Genomic DNA, 16,055 nt, shown 5'->3' with positions numbered 1-16,055 from the left:
AAAAGAGGGAAAAAAACTCCAAGATGGGTGTGAAGAAGGAGAGGAGGAATGAGAATGAAAGTATGTAACAGCAATGAAAATGTTCAAATTATAAAGTATGAAATTTTCAAATATTGTTAAATATTTAACCCGGGAAAGTCTTAATAAAATCACAGCCTAGACATTGAGAAAGAATTGGAAATAGCACTGGCACACCTCAAAGAGGCTCGGTGTTAATAATCATTAATCAGAAAATAAACCATTAACTTTGCTTAATCAGCTAACCTTTCCATGAGTCATTGGCTTTTTTGAAAGGTGACACTTTGTCATTATTTGGCTCATGTATGACTTTTATATCAACACATAAGCAGGGCCTGGGCCGGTGGTCCTATTTGTTTTATGTAATAATTCTATCTGTTTACATATGATTAATAGCCAAGTATAAATACTGTGTCTTGAGTCATGCTGTTCCAGATTTACATTTCTTTGCCTGAGATACCAGGTTGACCAGGCAGACATATTTAAATTTACCACTGCAGGGAACCTCAGGCATTCTGGCCTCACAAGGACCAACTCTGTGAAGCTGGTCCTTCCCTGAAATTCTTGTGATCTACGCTGGTTACTCACCCTCTTCAAAATGTATTGTGGGGAATATGTGAGTACATCAATTATTTCTATAAAACTTGCTGGTTTTTTGAGATTTGAGTTTCTTGGCATTTTGAAGAGGAAATGTTGGTTTTAATTTGTCTTCATTAAAATTTTAATTAGTTATTGTCCAAAGTAACTATTAAATAGAGTTAATATTATTAAGCCTTAAAATATGCCTATATATTATTCTATTCTAATTAAATTGCTTCTCTTTTAATAAGTACTCTGACTCAGAATCATACTAAAAATTGGTCTTCAAGTTTATTTCTTAATATAGGAAATTAAAATAATTCCGAACACAACTCTTCATTTTGAATATCTGTTAAACTTAATGTAATTTTAACTTAGTTCTATTTTTCTTTATATGAATTATTTCAATATAAACCCGCTACTAATCCACTACCTTTGGAGGAACCAACAGTTATCTACATATGCATAAATGACAAAGTATCCATTTCATATGGTAATCTTATATAAGTATTTATGTATACTGACAATAATTTCCTTTACTCTATATTACATTATAATGTACTTTCAAGAAAATTTTCATACAGGAAATTCATAAATTAAACTGTATAAAATAATTTAATTTTCTTTACTCATTTATGCAGCAGTAATTCCTAGAAATTTTGTTTAGCTATTTCATTTTTTAAACAGGCAATGCATGAGCACTTCAAATGTGGCTACTTTCTATCATGGTTAGTTTAGTAATTTGCACCCGTAATTTTAAGATTTCATATACAGTTGGAAGCCCCCATCACTTTTATTAACTATGACATGATTACACTATGCTTTGGAGGAACTAAAGGTAAAATGTAGTTTAAACAAAAATATAATTGAATCAATCTGTGTAATTCTTTTGTTTTCTACTTTTTTTTTTATTAATTTATTCTTGTTACATCTCAATGTTTATCCCATCCCTTGTATCCTCCCATTCCTCCCTCCCCCCCCCCCCATTTTCCCATTATTCCCCTCCCCTATGACTGTTCCTGAGGGGGATTACGTCCCCCTATATATTCTCATAGGGTATCAAGTCTCTTCTTGGCTACTTGCTGTCCTTCCTCTGAGTGCCACCAGGTCTCCCCCTCCAGGGGACATGGTCAAATGTGAGGCACCAGAGTACGTGAGAAAGTCGTATCACACTCTCCACTCAACTGTGCAAGGACGTGGGGAGAGAGGAACACTCCTTCATTGCTGGTGGGAATGCAAACTAGTACAGCCACTTTGGAAATCTATCTGGTGCTATCTCAGAAAAATGGGAATAGGGCTTCCTCAAGACCCAGCTATTCCACTCCTTGGAATATACCCAGAAGATGCTCCAGCACACAACAAGAAAATTTGCTCAACCATGTTCATAGCAGCCTTATTCATAATAGCCAGAACATGGAAACAGCCTAAATGTCCCTCAGTAGAAGAGTGGATAAAGAAACTGTGGTACATATACACTATGGAATACTACTCAGCTATTAAAAACAAGGAATTCCCGAAATTTGTGGATAAATGGATTGAGCTAGAAATGTTTTCTACTTTTTTATCTGAATAAAACCACTTGAAATTATTTAATCTGTGTGCCAGTCTTATACTATTGCTTATATTTTAGAAATATTTTTTAAAAACATTTATAAAATATGTGTTCTATTTTAGAGGTTAAAAAGTATCATTACACAAACATTTTAGGATATATAATTTGCTTTGCTTTTAGAACCAATAAAAAATGAAGATCAAAGAGTTGCACTTGAACTCATTAAAGATTTACTTAAAATATCTTGATTAGCTGTGTTGTAGAAGAGTATTTACATTTTTATTACAATCACACCATGAACGGAGAGTAAAATGACACTAAGTTTTATTTACATCAACAATGTCATTATAATATAAGCAAATTTCTTGTCTTAAAATATGTGATCCAAGTGTCTAGGATTTGCTGTTAAGGCAACCAACATTTATGTACAAATTCCTTATTCAGTCCTTATTTTGCATGAGGTGTCATCAAACAAGAAATAAACTCTCCAGCAAGCAAGGAAGTTCTCATTTTCTAATAGAAATGATAACTGACTAGCTGACTATTGACAGAGCAATTGAAGGAAGACTCCTAAAGCCTCTACCTAGCAGTTCTGATTTGTAATCTCTGATATTTGAACTTGCATGCTTGATATACACACAATAACTTTTTTGAGAACTCCAGAATGGTGCAATACTGCCACACATACACCAACCAAGAAGCAATAACATAGAAAAATAGCTATGTTGCTATGAATGTCACTGTGTAATCTTTCGATTGTTTTAGAAATGGGGAATTTGGTATCTCCTGGTGATTAAGGCAGTTTAAGAATGTTTCTTATGATCTGAAGCTAGGCTTACCTTTGACATAATAAGTATGTTTTATTTTTGTGATTATATGTAATGCATCAATTGAAGATAAAATTACATTGGCAGCAAATCTCAAGTCTTTGGACTTATTAATTAGATATGTCATGTTTCTAGAGGAATAAGGACATAATACTGCAGACTATTGAAAAAAACTCGTTCCAAATTAGGATTAAAACCCAACATCCACAGAACTCTAACTCTTCAAATTAAGATGATCTCTTTAGAATACATTATACTGACTGGTCTAGGAAAATGTTTCCTAATATTGTCTTGTTTTTGTCTTCAACCAATCCCAGGTGGGGTTATTTGGCATAATATTTTATTTATTGATCCATTGATATAATTATAAATTCCTTTTAATTCTATTACTTTTCTATTAATTTTGAGACTCTTACATATTTCTAACACAGAAAAACTCTAATAATAGCAATATTAAAACAATAGAGCAAACTGATACTTGTACCAAATATACATGAGTCATGCCTAAATTAACACTATACAATATGCAGAAAGTTGAGAAACTATTCTAAAGTATTTTAGTATCTACTGAAGGAACACAATTGAGCTTTATCTAATTTAATATCAACATTAGCTATTTCATAGGAATACAAATAATAATATACTGAAGACTTTTAAAGTTCTTCGCATCACTAGACACTCTTCTAAGTGACTTCAACTACACAATTTAAGACTTCCCTAAGGTCAACGATGCTACCACCCTCTATATATCCAAGGTGAAAATATAAAAGCTCAATGACATTAATTACTGAGCAGTCATAAAGTTACAGACACAGAATCATGTTTAATGCATAACATTTTACATAAGAGAGAGAAGAGAGGAGACAGGGATGAAAGAAAAAGAGAGGGAATAACAGCAGGAGAGAGAGAAAGAGGAAGAAAGAGGAAAAATAGAGAAGCCAATATGATTCTGCTACATAATTTCCAACTTTATGTTGGAAAAGTAGGCCAGTTGTTCTTTAGATTTATTGATTTGACTATTAATGTTTTGTGGTATCAGGGAATAAACTCTGGACAACTAAACTATATCCTCAGCCCTTACTCTATTTTATTCTAAGAGAAGCAGATCTCACTAAATTTCCCAGTCTGGCCTCAAAATTTGGGACCTTCTTGAATAGATCTCAGGCTATTGAATAGGCCTATTCGGACTCCTGAGTAGCCACATTGCATATATAAACATATCAAGCAAAGAAAAAATTCCCTGTGAATCCAATTAAGAGATAGAAAAAAAACAACTAATTTTTTAATATGTCCCTACTTCTAAATATGTCTCAAAATGACTTTGAGATGGCAGAGTCTATGTGGACAATGGAGATGGTCAATATTTTGGCCCAATGAGGATGGAATGAGCGCAGTTTTAAGCAGTGATCTCTATAAACCAGAAAAACATCTCAAGGAGCATTACCTAGAAGTAACTACAGATGGAGGTGAAGTCAGATGCGAGTAGGGGTTGTTGATACAGCAAGGTTCCATTCAGAATTTTAGACTCAATGAAATAGGAAATATGTTTTCTTCAAGATTGCCAAATACAAGTAGCCAAAATACTATGAGTGTAACATTAATATAATTCCTGATTGTTTCATGGTTCTTGTTGTATGTAGTTTATTTTATATATGTGTGATAATATAAATGCATATGTTAAAAAAGGATTATTTTTGAAGCAGAAGTAGAATGGTTATTTCTAAGAGAAACTTCCCTTTAAGATATCCTACTTGGATTATTTATCTATAATATGACTTACTGAGCAAATATTATTAAAAGGTTATTCATACTTTAGATTGCTTTTCACTATCACAAGACTACAATTGTGTGAACTTTACACATATGATTCAACAAAAGCTGGGAGTTATGCTAGCTATGGCTTCAACCTTTACTGAAGCTTTGGTGGAATTAATAAGTGTTGGAATGAAAAAATTAAGTGCAATGACATTTTCTTTGGAGTAAAATGTAGGCATTTTGTTATATTTTTGAAAGGAAAAAAATGTTTGCTCTACCAAATATTGATTTCTGTAATGTAAGGGGTGGCAATGTGAGAGTGGTAAGTACAGTCAGAAGCTGTATTACCAATATTGTGTATGATCCAAATGCTTTGGGACAGATTTTTTTTTCTTTGAGTCTAGTCTTGATTTCTCAAACTATTAAGAGGATATGAGAGTGGGATAGTGGTTCACTCCTGCTGTCTCTGAACTCAAAGAACCAAGAGTTTAAGATAATACTGCATAATGAGTCTTGGCCAGCCTGAGACACCGGAGACATTTTCTCAAAATATCACTTGCCACTCTTTCTTGAGACTCTCTTTTTGGAAGTGGGTAATAAATAACGCCTAAGAATGAATACAAGGAGTATAGAAAGCATCCCCCAAAGTGAGTTACTTTTTATTTTTATTAACTTTTATTAATTTTTAAATCAATTATTCTGGTTCTAAACAACACAAAATATTGCATTGATAGAAGAGGTTGTCCATTTATCTATTACTAATGATTATGTGCATGTGTGGTTATAATTACTGAAATTTTATAAGTAAATCTAAGTAGCATTACAATCACCATGAGTAGAAGTGTATCTTCTCTTAAACTAAGCATAATGTTTATTTGTATAAAGTTCCTAGATCCTAACACAAAATACTTTTTATATATAGCTACTTTCCCAAATGCTAACTTTTTTTCTGGAAAAATTTTAAATATGCACTCCTATTCATTTTCTTTCCTGTAAATGTTTCTAAGTTCATTTTCACTGGATTTTGCCTGAAAAGCATCTCAGCCACTCTTTCCAAAGACAGTAATGACCTCCATCTATCTGTGCAGTGTCTCCTCATCACTGCTTAACTGATATAAGGCGTTGGCTTGTTGGAAGTATGCCAAGCCTAAATTCTTAAAACTCTTTCCTTTCCCACTCATTATCCATAGCATTAAAAGTCATAGATAATTTTTTCTATCTGTTCTTCAATTTACACATCAACTTAGCACTCATGCTTGAGCCTGAAGCATGTAACAATGTGTCTACTTGGTCACGCAACTCCACCCTCTTATTATTGCAACCAAGAATAAATAAATATAAGAGCAAAGAACTTGAAGTCAGGGTTATATTTTATCTGTCTTTTATGATTTATTCTCAACCTACTACTCACACACATTATGCGCTACTGGCTACCTGGATTTTAGTGAAGAAGATTGTCAAAGTCTGCCTTCTGCGAACATTGTTTTGTTTTTGTTTTCTTTTTCTTTTTTATAATAATTTATTCACATTATATGCAATTGTTAACCTCTTCCTCTTTTTTATTTTTTTTTATTTTTCTTTTTTTACATATACAGTTCTATTATTACACATATATAAAATAAACTACCTACAGCAAGAAGAACTATGAAACAATCAGGAATTATATAAATGTTACATTCATAGTGTTTTAGCTATTTGTATTCAGCAACGCTGAAGAAAACATCTTTCCTATCTTGGTGCTTCTAAAATTCTGAATGTAAATCAATATCTATCATATCTCATCTTTATCAATTTAAAACATCTATATAGATCTAAAAACATCTTAACCCCTAAACAGCTAAGCTTAATTGTAAAACTAAACTATCTGGTCTTCAACTCCATCAGAGACCTGAAAAAGAATAAAAGTAATTATCTGAGTAGATAGGAATGTCACAAACCATCCCCTGGGCAAAATGTCCTCATTTCTGCCACAGACAGAATTCTGTCTAAAAATGGGCAAGCTTAGGTGTAGGCACAGTGATGGTCAAACTCTGCCAAGACAGGGTAAGCAAGTCCTCAATAGTTCCTGCTTCACAAATATGTCTGTCAGATATATTGGGGCAGAAGGCTGAATATGGTGCTCCAACATTATAGCGTTTTAGGTGACTGTTCAGGCATCAAACTGTCTCTGTCATGTTTTCATTTTGGAAACTAGGAACATTGTTTAGAGATGTAATTATTCAGTGAATTCATACTAACAAGAATTAAATTTGTAGACTCGTTTTTTCCAGGTTCTATTTCGTGGGATCACTATCATTTCTGTAGAAAATTGGTCCCCTTGTCTCTAAATTCCTTTCCTCTTATGAAATTCTAATATTTCCAAATAAACCAGCTACCACATTCTTTTGTTTCAGCATGTTGAAGTTTCCAGATGAAACTACTAGGGTTCATTTCTTGTTGATTTGTTTTGTTTGTGTTTGTGTTTTCTGAGGCACAGTTTCACAAGGCAGTCCTTGCTGTCCTGGAACTCACTCTGTAATTCAGATGAGTCTCAAACTCAGAGATCGGCTTACCTCTGACTCCCAAGTACTCAGGTTAAAAGTGGGGGGCCATCATGCCAGAACAAAAATTTATTTTGAATTTATACCTCTACTATTAGCATTAATATATTGTGCTGATTTAAATGTCAGTTTTAGTTCTCATTTCGAATAAAGAAAATATGTGTAACAACATTGCTATTTTGTTCTTCCTAATTAATCAACCCAGTTAACCAATAGTACAGGAAATAAATCATTGGGTTGTGACAAATCATGAACTTTTAAAACCCATTAAATTAAGATAAAAGTCTTGAGAAATTGTGTTTGGTCCATAAGAGTCATGGTTACTTTAATGAGTCACGCATTTCTGTAACTGGGCGAGGTGGTAAAAGCAGAAAGCGTCTGTTACATGCCATTGCTCACTGATTTCTTTCATTTTGTGGCATAGTATCACAGACCCACACCCAACCTGCCATGTACTATAGAATTCTTTTATCAGCGGAAGTCCCTAATAAACAGGAGTAGCTCGGACTGACGCACCAAAAAGAAAGAGATTATGGGAATTTTAAGAACTACTTTTGAGCCAGGTGTGGTGACACATGCCTTTAATCACAGCACTCAGAACGCAGAGGGTGGCAAATTTCTGTGAGTTTGAGGCCAGCCTGGTCTACAAAGTGAGTCCAGGACAGCCAATGCTACACAGAGAAACCCTGTTTCAAAAAACCAAAAAATAAAAAAATAAAAAGAACTACTTTTGGAGTCCATGCTGCCAACCTCAAAGTCTAGTCTTGTCAATTCTCTTTAGTAATTCACAAACATTTTTTTCACAGTTTGTAAATATGTATTTCTTTTTCTTATCTAAAGAGGAATAAAAGTTGGGAAATTCTTGAGCCCGTTTTCTTGGCCCGGTGTTCTGTGTGTTACCACTCATACATTCTTTCTGTGATGGCTTCGCACAAGTCCCTCAGACATTCTAGTTACTTTTGTGAGCAGGGAATAAAGCAAGTATTGGACCATGACAAGTATCATGTACAAAACATAAAAGTAATCCCTACACACAATTGTGTGTTTATTGTACTGCTGCTATGCCTATAATGAGAATCCGTTTCGTTCACAAGCACTTCAGGTTGCGTTTTCATCTTTGTATTGTGGCAATCAAAATACAAAATTAATAATTAAAAAAAAAGGTAACAGGATGCCACGGTGTATTTTAACACCCTGTTTCTTAGTTGAACATTGGTATCATGCTATTTAAAATAAGCTGGAAAGAGAACCCCATAGTTAGGTTTTGCAGGTTCTAAGACAGGAAAGCACTTTAACCCCAGCAGACTCATAGATGTCACACTGGGTGCTGCTGATGTTTTGAATGCATAAGCAAGTCATTTTATATTTTTTAAACTGGCTCGTTCATTTTCTTTTTTTTATTTATTTTATTTTATTTATTTATTCATATTACATCTCAATGGTTATCCCATCCCTTGTATCCTCCCATTCCTCCCTTCCTCCCATTTTCCCCTTACTCCCCTCCCGTATGACTGTGACTGAGGCGGACCTCCTCCCCCTGTACATGCTCATAGGGTATCAAGTCTCTTCTTGGTAGCCTGCATTCTTTTTCTTACTTCCATCGTTGTAATAGCAATCTTCCGGAGTCATTGTTCAACTCCCTTGGAGATATTGAAAATATGTGTACACACTCTGCCAGGCGTTCCTTTAGCTGCCATTCTCTAAATGTCACTGTTTTAAAGGGTAAGTTAGAAAACTGAGAAAGGTCCTGAAAGACAGTGGCTCTGGTACCTGGAGGCCCGGGCTCTTTCTGTGTGTCTTTCATTTGCTGACTCTTGGGTGTTTAACCAGGCGTGCAACTGCAATATAGAAAAGTAAATAGTCACAATGAACACAGTAGTCCCTTCACAAGAGCAAGCACTCAGACTTGAGGGCCTTGAGTGAGAGCTGAAGTAGGGATTGGAATTTGGAGGTACTGTTGGTATGTGACAAAAGTCACAGCTGCTCCTCTCTCAGCTGACCAATAAACCTACCCCCCTATAGTCCTCATTCTCTCTCTCTCTCTCTCTCTCTCTCTCTCTCTCTCTCTCTCTCTCTCTCTCTCCACATATTATAAATGCTAGGATTAATTTTTGCAGATATTCCAGACCTTTCTTCAAGGTATTCAGTGAGTTGCAAATTCAGAAATTAGTGGGCGGGATGACATATAACCTACTTGTCAGTTATAAAGAAACAGGTAGGCTTCTCCCTTCTTAGCTATTAGACATCTTTCCTTTCTCATAACAGATATAAGAATGCAAATTTATGACCCATTTTGTATTCTTTCTTTTTTTGTTTGTTCCTGTATGTGAGCATGCATACACACACACACACACACAGAGAGAGAGAGAGAAAGAGAGAGAGAGAGAGAGAGAGGTTAAATATGTGTACATGCATACACATGCAAGTACATATGTGTGGAGGCCACAGGCCAGCCCTTGTTAGAACTTCTCAGATGCCGCCTAGTTGTGAGACAGGATCTGTCATTGGCCTGGAGCTCACCTAATAGGTTGGACTAGATGGCCAACCACTATCTCTTCACAACCCCCAGCCATATGCCTGGGACGATAAGTTCAAGTAGTTTGCTGTCCCTTAATTTTTCAGATAGGATCCAGGGAAAGAACTCAGGTCCTCAAGCTTGCAACTGCAAGCACACTCAGAGATTTATCTTCCTGACCTCTGGTCTCCTTAATAATTGTATTGCATTGTCGAGAAAGTATTCTCAGAAAAACTTGTATCATCTACAACTTGTTATTTGAATTAACTGAGCAACTTGGTGGAAAGATGCATTATAAATAAAGGCATCTGGCTAACTTCTTCAGCAGGTAGTCACTTGGAGGTGGAGGGGGCATTCTGAGACAAGGTTTCTCTGAGTAGCCTTGGCTGCCCTGGACCCACTTTGCAGGCCAGGCTGGCCTCGAACTCTCAACAATCTGCCTGCCTCTGCCCCTCTGAGTGCTGGGATTAAAGATTTGTCACCACGTCCGTCCAACAGTTTAGTCACATTTTTATTGAGTGGTTGCCCAACCCCACCCCCTGCACACCAGCCCAAACAGACATGTAGACAGAGTAATTTTTTGAAAACTGTGTTTCAGTGGCAATGTAGGTGCTCTTTCTCAACCCTTTTAGAGCTACAAAATTTTTTACACTCTGCCTGGGATCAAATCAGATTCACTGCGGAAGTATGCTCATCTGTGAAATAATCTGTCCCTTCCTTAAGGTAACACATGAGACAGGATATTTCAAATGGCTATGGCTATAGTGCTTTTGTTATCTTTCAATTCACGACTTTGTTCCCACTGGAATTTCTCCATCCGAGTTAGTTCTACTTTATCTGCTCTCTGCTGCTTTTCTCCATTTAAATGCACTTAGGATCTGCCTCCTTCCTGCTGCACCTCACTCTTATGCCCATGTCTCAAGCTGTGTCTTATTCCTCCAGCATCAGTGACACATTACTGGTGACAGCTGAATTCAATCCAGCATACTGATATCTGACTAACAGTCTCCCGTTATGGATTCATGAAAATGGACTTGAACCTAAAACCAAGACATTTTGAACTTTGTTTTGAGAACCTTCATACAGAAGTCACACAAATGACTTAGGGCTAAAAAGATAACTCAATGATTGAAAGCACCTGCAGAGCACCCATGTTTGATTCCCACCACCCACAGGCCCGTTCACAACTACCTGTAAGTACAGTTCCAGGAGAACTGACACGCTTTTTTGACTTCCCTGGGCACTAGGCATGTACATAGTGCACAGACATACATGCAGGCAAACATGCTTGCACATAAAATAAATACAATTTTTAATTATTTAGATTACCAATTACCCTTTCTCCAGATCTCTATTTTTTATTTGCTGAAGTCATCAACACTAGACTATGACAACAAGTACTAATATCTAAGCCACCAACACCAGCTAGTTGGTACCCAATTCCTCATAACTTTCCTGTTCTCTATCAATAATTAATCAAGCATATTGCACCTTGTTATTGAGTCTCTTCGTCTCTTATTATCTCTAGTATTTCCTCAGTTTTCCTTCAATTTTCTGACCTTGTTTCCTTTGAAGAGTATTCAATAATGAATAAGAAGTATTTCAAGTTAGCATTCCCTGATGTTTTTCTTGATTAGACAATACATGTAGGTTGTTCAAAACAATAGTATGGATGCATTATACCTTTTCCAGTGTATCAGAGAGACAGCAGTGTCAACCCCTAAGTCTTGGATATAATCACCTAGTCGTGGTAAATTTGGTAAGATTTCCCACAGAAGTAGAATGAGTCTCTTAGGTATTAGGAAGTAAATGTGTTAAGGATATTCAATGATCTTTCACCTTAAAATTTTTTTTGGCCATTTTAACATTCAAATTGGGTTCATTTTTTAATCCTTTTTCTTTTCCACATTTATTGATTGGAAATCATTTTTGAAGAAGAGATATAGGCATAATCTTATTTATTGACACATTAAATGTTTTAAAGGTTAAAAGACATTGATCTTCATCTTGGAGTAATGACGCATTCTGTCAAATATTTGTTAGTTTCCTCAAATTATTTTACCTATGGTTATTCAAATCTAAGAAGTCAACTCAACTCTTATTTTATTACACTTTTGTGTGTATATGTGTGTGTGTGTGTGTGTGTGTGTGTGTGTGTGTGTGTAAGTCAATTGACGGAAGCCATGTGAGTACTATAGACTGAAGTCAGCTCAGCAGATTTACTAGCAAGTGCTTTTATTTCCTGATCCATTGCAGTGGCCCGTGACTCTTATTTTGAAATACCTTTTATTTATTTATTTTTTTTCCCTCTGAGATTTCTGTTAATGTAGAATTCACCACTTTCCTAAAGTTTTCTGATTCACTGAACTTAACACTGGTATTTGAGAATCTGGCTATTACATGTGTTTTCTGGAGAACCTATTATTAGACCTTGCAGTGAACAAGATGGAGAGCTATGTGCCCATTTATCTATGCATAGCTGCACTCACTCCTGTTCATGAAAACAAGTATATGCCGGTATGTATCGGCCTGTTCACACACCATTCTCAGCTATCTACTCATCATGTACCTTCATTCTGTTATCTCTGATCTAATCAGGGTCACTATTCCAGTCCTCCCATTCTTTTTCACTTCTCTCCAAGGCAACAAAAACCACGAGGATAGGCATTTGAATCAATTTTCTTATTTTCTCAACCCAGCTATACATGTAGGTTAATACTTGTGAAGCTATTTTCCCAGGAGCAACAGTTTTCTTCCCTCTTATTTTATCATCTTAAATCAAAAACACCAATTTTATTTTTCAAAGTTGGGTAGAACATGCGGGAAAATGTCCCCCCTTTGCTTTTCTAGAAGAAAGTCCACAGCAATGATATTATTTATCCTTTGAAAAAACAACCTTGAGCAAAATCCTGTAGGCCTGACATTTTCCTTCCTGAAATATTATCAACTAGGAGTTCCATTTTGCTATTTAGGAGAGAGCAGGTTTTCTGACTCATTTTATGGAGCTGGATTACATATAAGCAGAAAGTAAGTCAACACTACAAGAAAAGAAAATTGAGTAGCAGGAATCCTTATGAATATAGCTTCAAATATATTCAATCTAAAAAACACACAATGTGGTAATATATAAGAAGGATCTAGAAAGGCCAGGGAGAGTTTTAGCATTCAAACACCAGTGAGTATATCACACCTTTATACAAAGTATTCAGTATATAATGCAAGAATGGAAATGAACAAGTTTAACTCCATATTTGATCATGTCCACTGGATGCGGAGGCCTGGTGGCACTCAGAGGAAGGAAAGCAGGCTACCAAGAAGAGACTTGATACCCTATGAGGAGGTCCTTCTCAGTCACAGTCATAGGTGAGGGGAGTAAGGGGAAAGTGGGAGGGAGGAATGGGAGGAATGGGAGGAGACAAGGGATGGGATAACAATTGAGATGTAATATGAATAAATTAATAATATATATAAACAAAATTAACCCCATTGATGTTCAAACTCTCAATAAACTGAAACACCAATTTTCTTATCTTGATAAAAGATAGCTATACACAAGCCCTATAGCCAACATACCTGAAAGTGGACTATCAAAGTACTTTGTGCAATCTCGTCTCCTACTCTAGCCTTCTAGGCTGGAATCACAGTAAAAATGTCCTCTTTAGGCACTTAATTCTTTCTTTTTAATATGAGCATAATCATAAAAAATGGGAGACCAATACAATATTCTATAAAACATGGTTTGGGTTACCAATCATTAAACAAATGGTTATGTGTAAATATTGAATCAACATTTTCATATGCAGTACTTTGTGCTGGAAACACTCCCCTTACTTTATACTACCTTGTTGCTACGATTTCTTAGACCATTCATAAGTTTGAGAAGCATGTTTAGAGCTATTAGATGGTGTTTGCCTTCAAAGATAAAAAACAGCAACAATAAAAATAATTTTATAAAGTGAGAGATTAGATTATTAAATAAGATGTCAAAGTTATTCAACTAGGGAACAAATTCCACATGATTCCATACAAAGATAGGAAAAGCATGGAAGAGAGCCTACCTGTAGACTATTGCCAATAATCTCTTCAATTCAACTTCTTAACAATTCTTTGTTGTGTTGGGGATTGATCTGGTGTTGCTATGTGTTCAAATGTTGGGTACTGTGCCCCAAGATTTGGTTTCACCCTGGATGAGCACAGTCTCACCTACACTAAGTGACACTGGGTAAATTTTGCTCGGCAATAGTCTCTGCCTGGTTAAATAAAGCTGCTGACAGTCTATGGCTGGGCAGAAGAAAAGTACATGGACTTTAGGTCCCTAGGCTTGGAATCGAAGAAGAGACCATGAGGCCAAAGGCAAGGGGAAGGAGGAAGAAGAGAGAGGAAGATGGAGCTCACTATTAGGCAGGATGGGCTAGGAGCACATGGCCAGGAGAGGTTTGCCCTGAGGACAGACTAATGGGGCAGAAGTCACTCAGGAGTCCTCAGACTCACAAGTGAAGGGCATTTATGTGGGTTTTAAGGATGGTAGCATTAGAATAGCTCACAACCTGCTCAGCACAGTGCCTACAGCTTAAGAATAAACACCAAGAAAAATAATTTCTTAATATATTGTAGATAAGGAGAAGAAAAATTACTGTAATTGTTTTCCAGAGATTTCTTTATTTACCAAGTCGATGATATTAAATACTCCTTCATTGTCTAAGGTTTAAAAAATGTTCTTATTCTTTAGCACAAGTCTTGCTATACGGTAAAAAATCAGTAACATGCATATTAATGGTATTGAAGTGTTTCTTCCATTTACTTCTGTCCACTATTCTGATTTCACTGGTTAAAATCACTTTTGAGTATTATTTATGAGAGAATATGCAATTGGTACATTCATTTCCCTTTATTTTAAGTTGTCATTTTGCTGGGTTTAAGACTTTTGAGTCCTGAATTTTTTTTTTCTTCTGGTTTCTAAAAGGGATCAGAGGTGTTCTCACATTTAATATTAAGGAAGAGGGTTTTGATGCCAATTTATTTCTTTTATAAGTGACCTAAATGCAATACTGCAAAGGTTAACTTTAGTCTTTTCATTCATGTTCACCAATATAAAATTATTTACTTATATCGAATTATGTGATTTTTTTTTTTTATTATCTGAAAGTTTCTATATCGTTGTTTCCTTTTCATGGCTCTGTCATTTCCAGTATATAGACAACATTTGTTTCAGGTGCAAGAAATCTGCTTGGGACAGGGTAAACTTGTAAACTGAGAGTTTAGAATAGGTGGACACACAGGCGAGGAATTTAAGTAAGTCATTTAATTACCTGAGCTCCCATAATAAATCGTAGAGGACAAACTCCACATAGTTCCGACACCCTTAGTGTCAGGCTACTCATGTTGCAATGGTCTAAAACTCTACAGAAATTCCATTAGCCTGAACTTAAACTATCAGCCAGACGAATTCCTGCTGAGGACAAGGAAAGAAAGTGTTTTCTTGCCTTAACCAGCATCTAATGATACCCATATTCATGTATCATGTTCCCTCCCTTTGTGTTCAAAGTTAGCAGAAGCTCTAGCTTCCATTATCCTGTTGCTTTTTCGTGTTTATAGTCAAATCTCCCTTTTGACTTCCCAGATGAAGCCAGTCACATTTATGACTTATTCAGATGCTCCAAAGGCAATCTACGATGTTCCAGTTCACAACATTTAATTTTATAGTATTGGAAAAGTCTCTTTGGTGTAAAGTAATGTTCACAGGTTCCAGGCATTAGAAAATAGGTATCCTGTGATTTAAAAAGTAAGCAGCACATGAAGCTTTCTGCTTCTATTGTAATTAGCTTAACTTTAGTAGTCTTCTATTGAGTTAAACTTGCTTTCAATAACATCTTCCTGAAAATTGTTTCCTATAAACTAGCTAAGATATTTTGCCTATTATTTTTTTTAAGAAGCAGTGTAGAGGAGATCAAATGTTTCTCTGTCTCTCTTAAATTCCTGAAAATATAACTCCTAACTTAGAAAGACTTAATAGTCACTAATTTAGTAACTGGATCTTGTCTATAAATACTTCTCTGTCAATGTGGGAAAAAAGATAATATGGATGCCCCACCTCAGTATCACTAGATGTACCAATGCTAATGAACTAGGTATCTGTTGATCAAATTTTATTTTTATTAGATAAAGTATACATGTTTTCTTTGCGAGATATAAGCTGAAGTCATCATAGTCAAAAGTTAGAGTCAAAAAATCATATTGCAGTAACTGCTCTGCTAAAAATCTTCATATGG

The 16,055-nt window shown here is 35.6% G+C and overlaps 1 protein-coding gene across 1 annotated transcript in view; it reads left to right on the top strand.

The window, feature by feature from the left end:
* The first annotated feature begins 309 nt into the window (after positions 1–309).
* Positions 310–16,055, top strand: part of Anxa10 (annexin A10) — a 75,355-nt gene continuing 59,609 nt past the window's right edge. The window contains exon 1 of the mRNA XM_051169906.1: positions 310–634. Coding sequence (XP_051025863.1) covers positions 617–634 — 18 coding nt within the window. The 5' untranslated portion in view covers positions 310–616. The remainder of the gene's footprint in view (positions 635–16,055) is intronic.

Source organism: Acomys russatus, chromosome 27, assembly GCF_903995435.1.
Source record: "Acomys russatus chromosome 27, mAcoRus1.1, whole genome shotgun sequence".
NCBI lineage: Eukaryota > Metazoa > Chordata > Mammalia > Rodentia > Muridae > Acomys > Acomys russatus.
The sequence above is the reverse complement of the archived record's forward strand: the minus strand, read 5'-3'. Positions and strand labels throughout refer to the sequence as shown.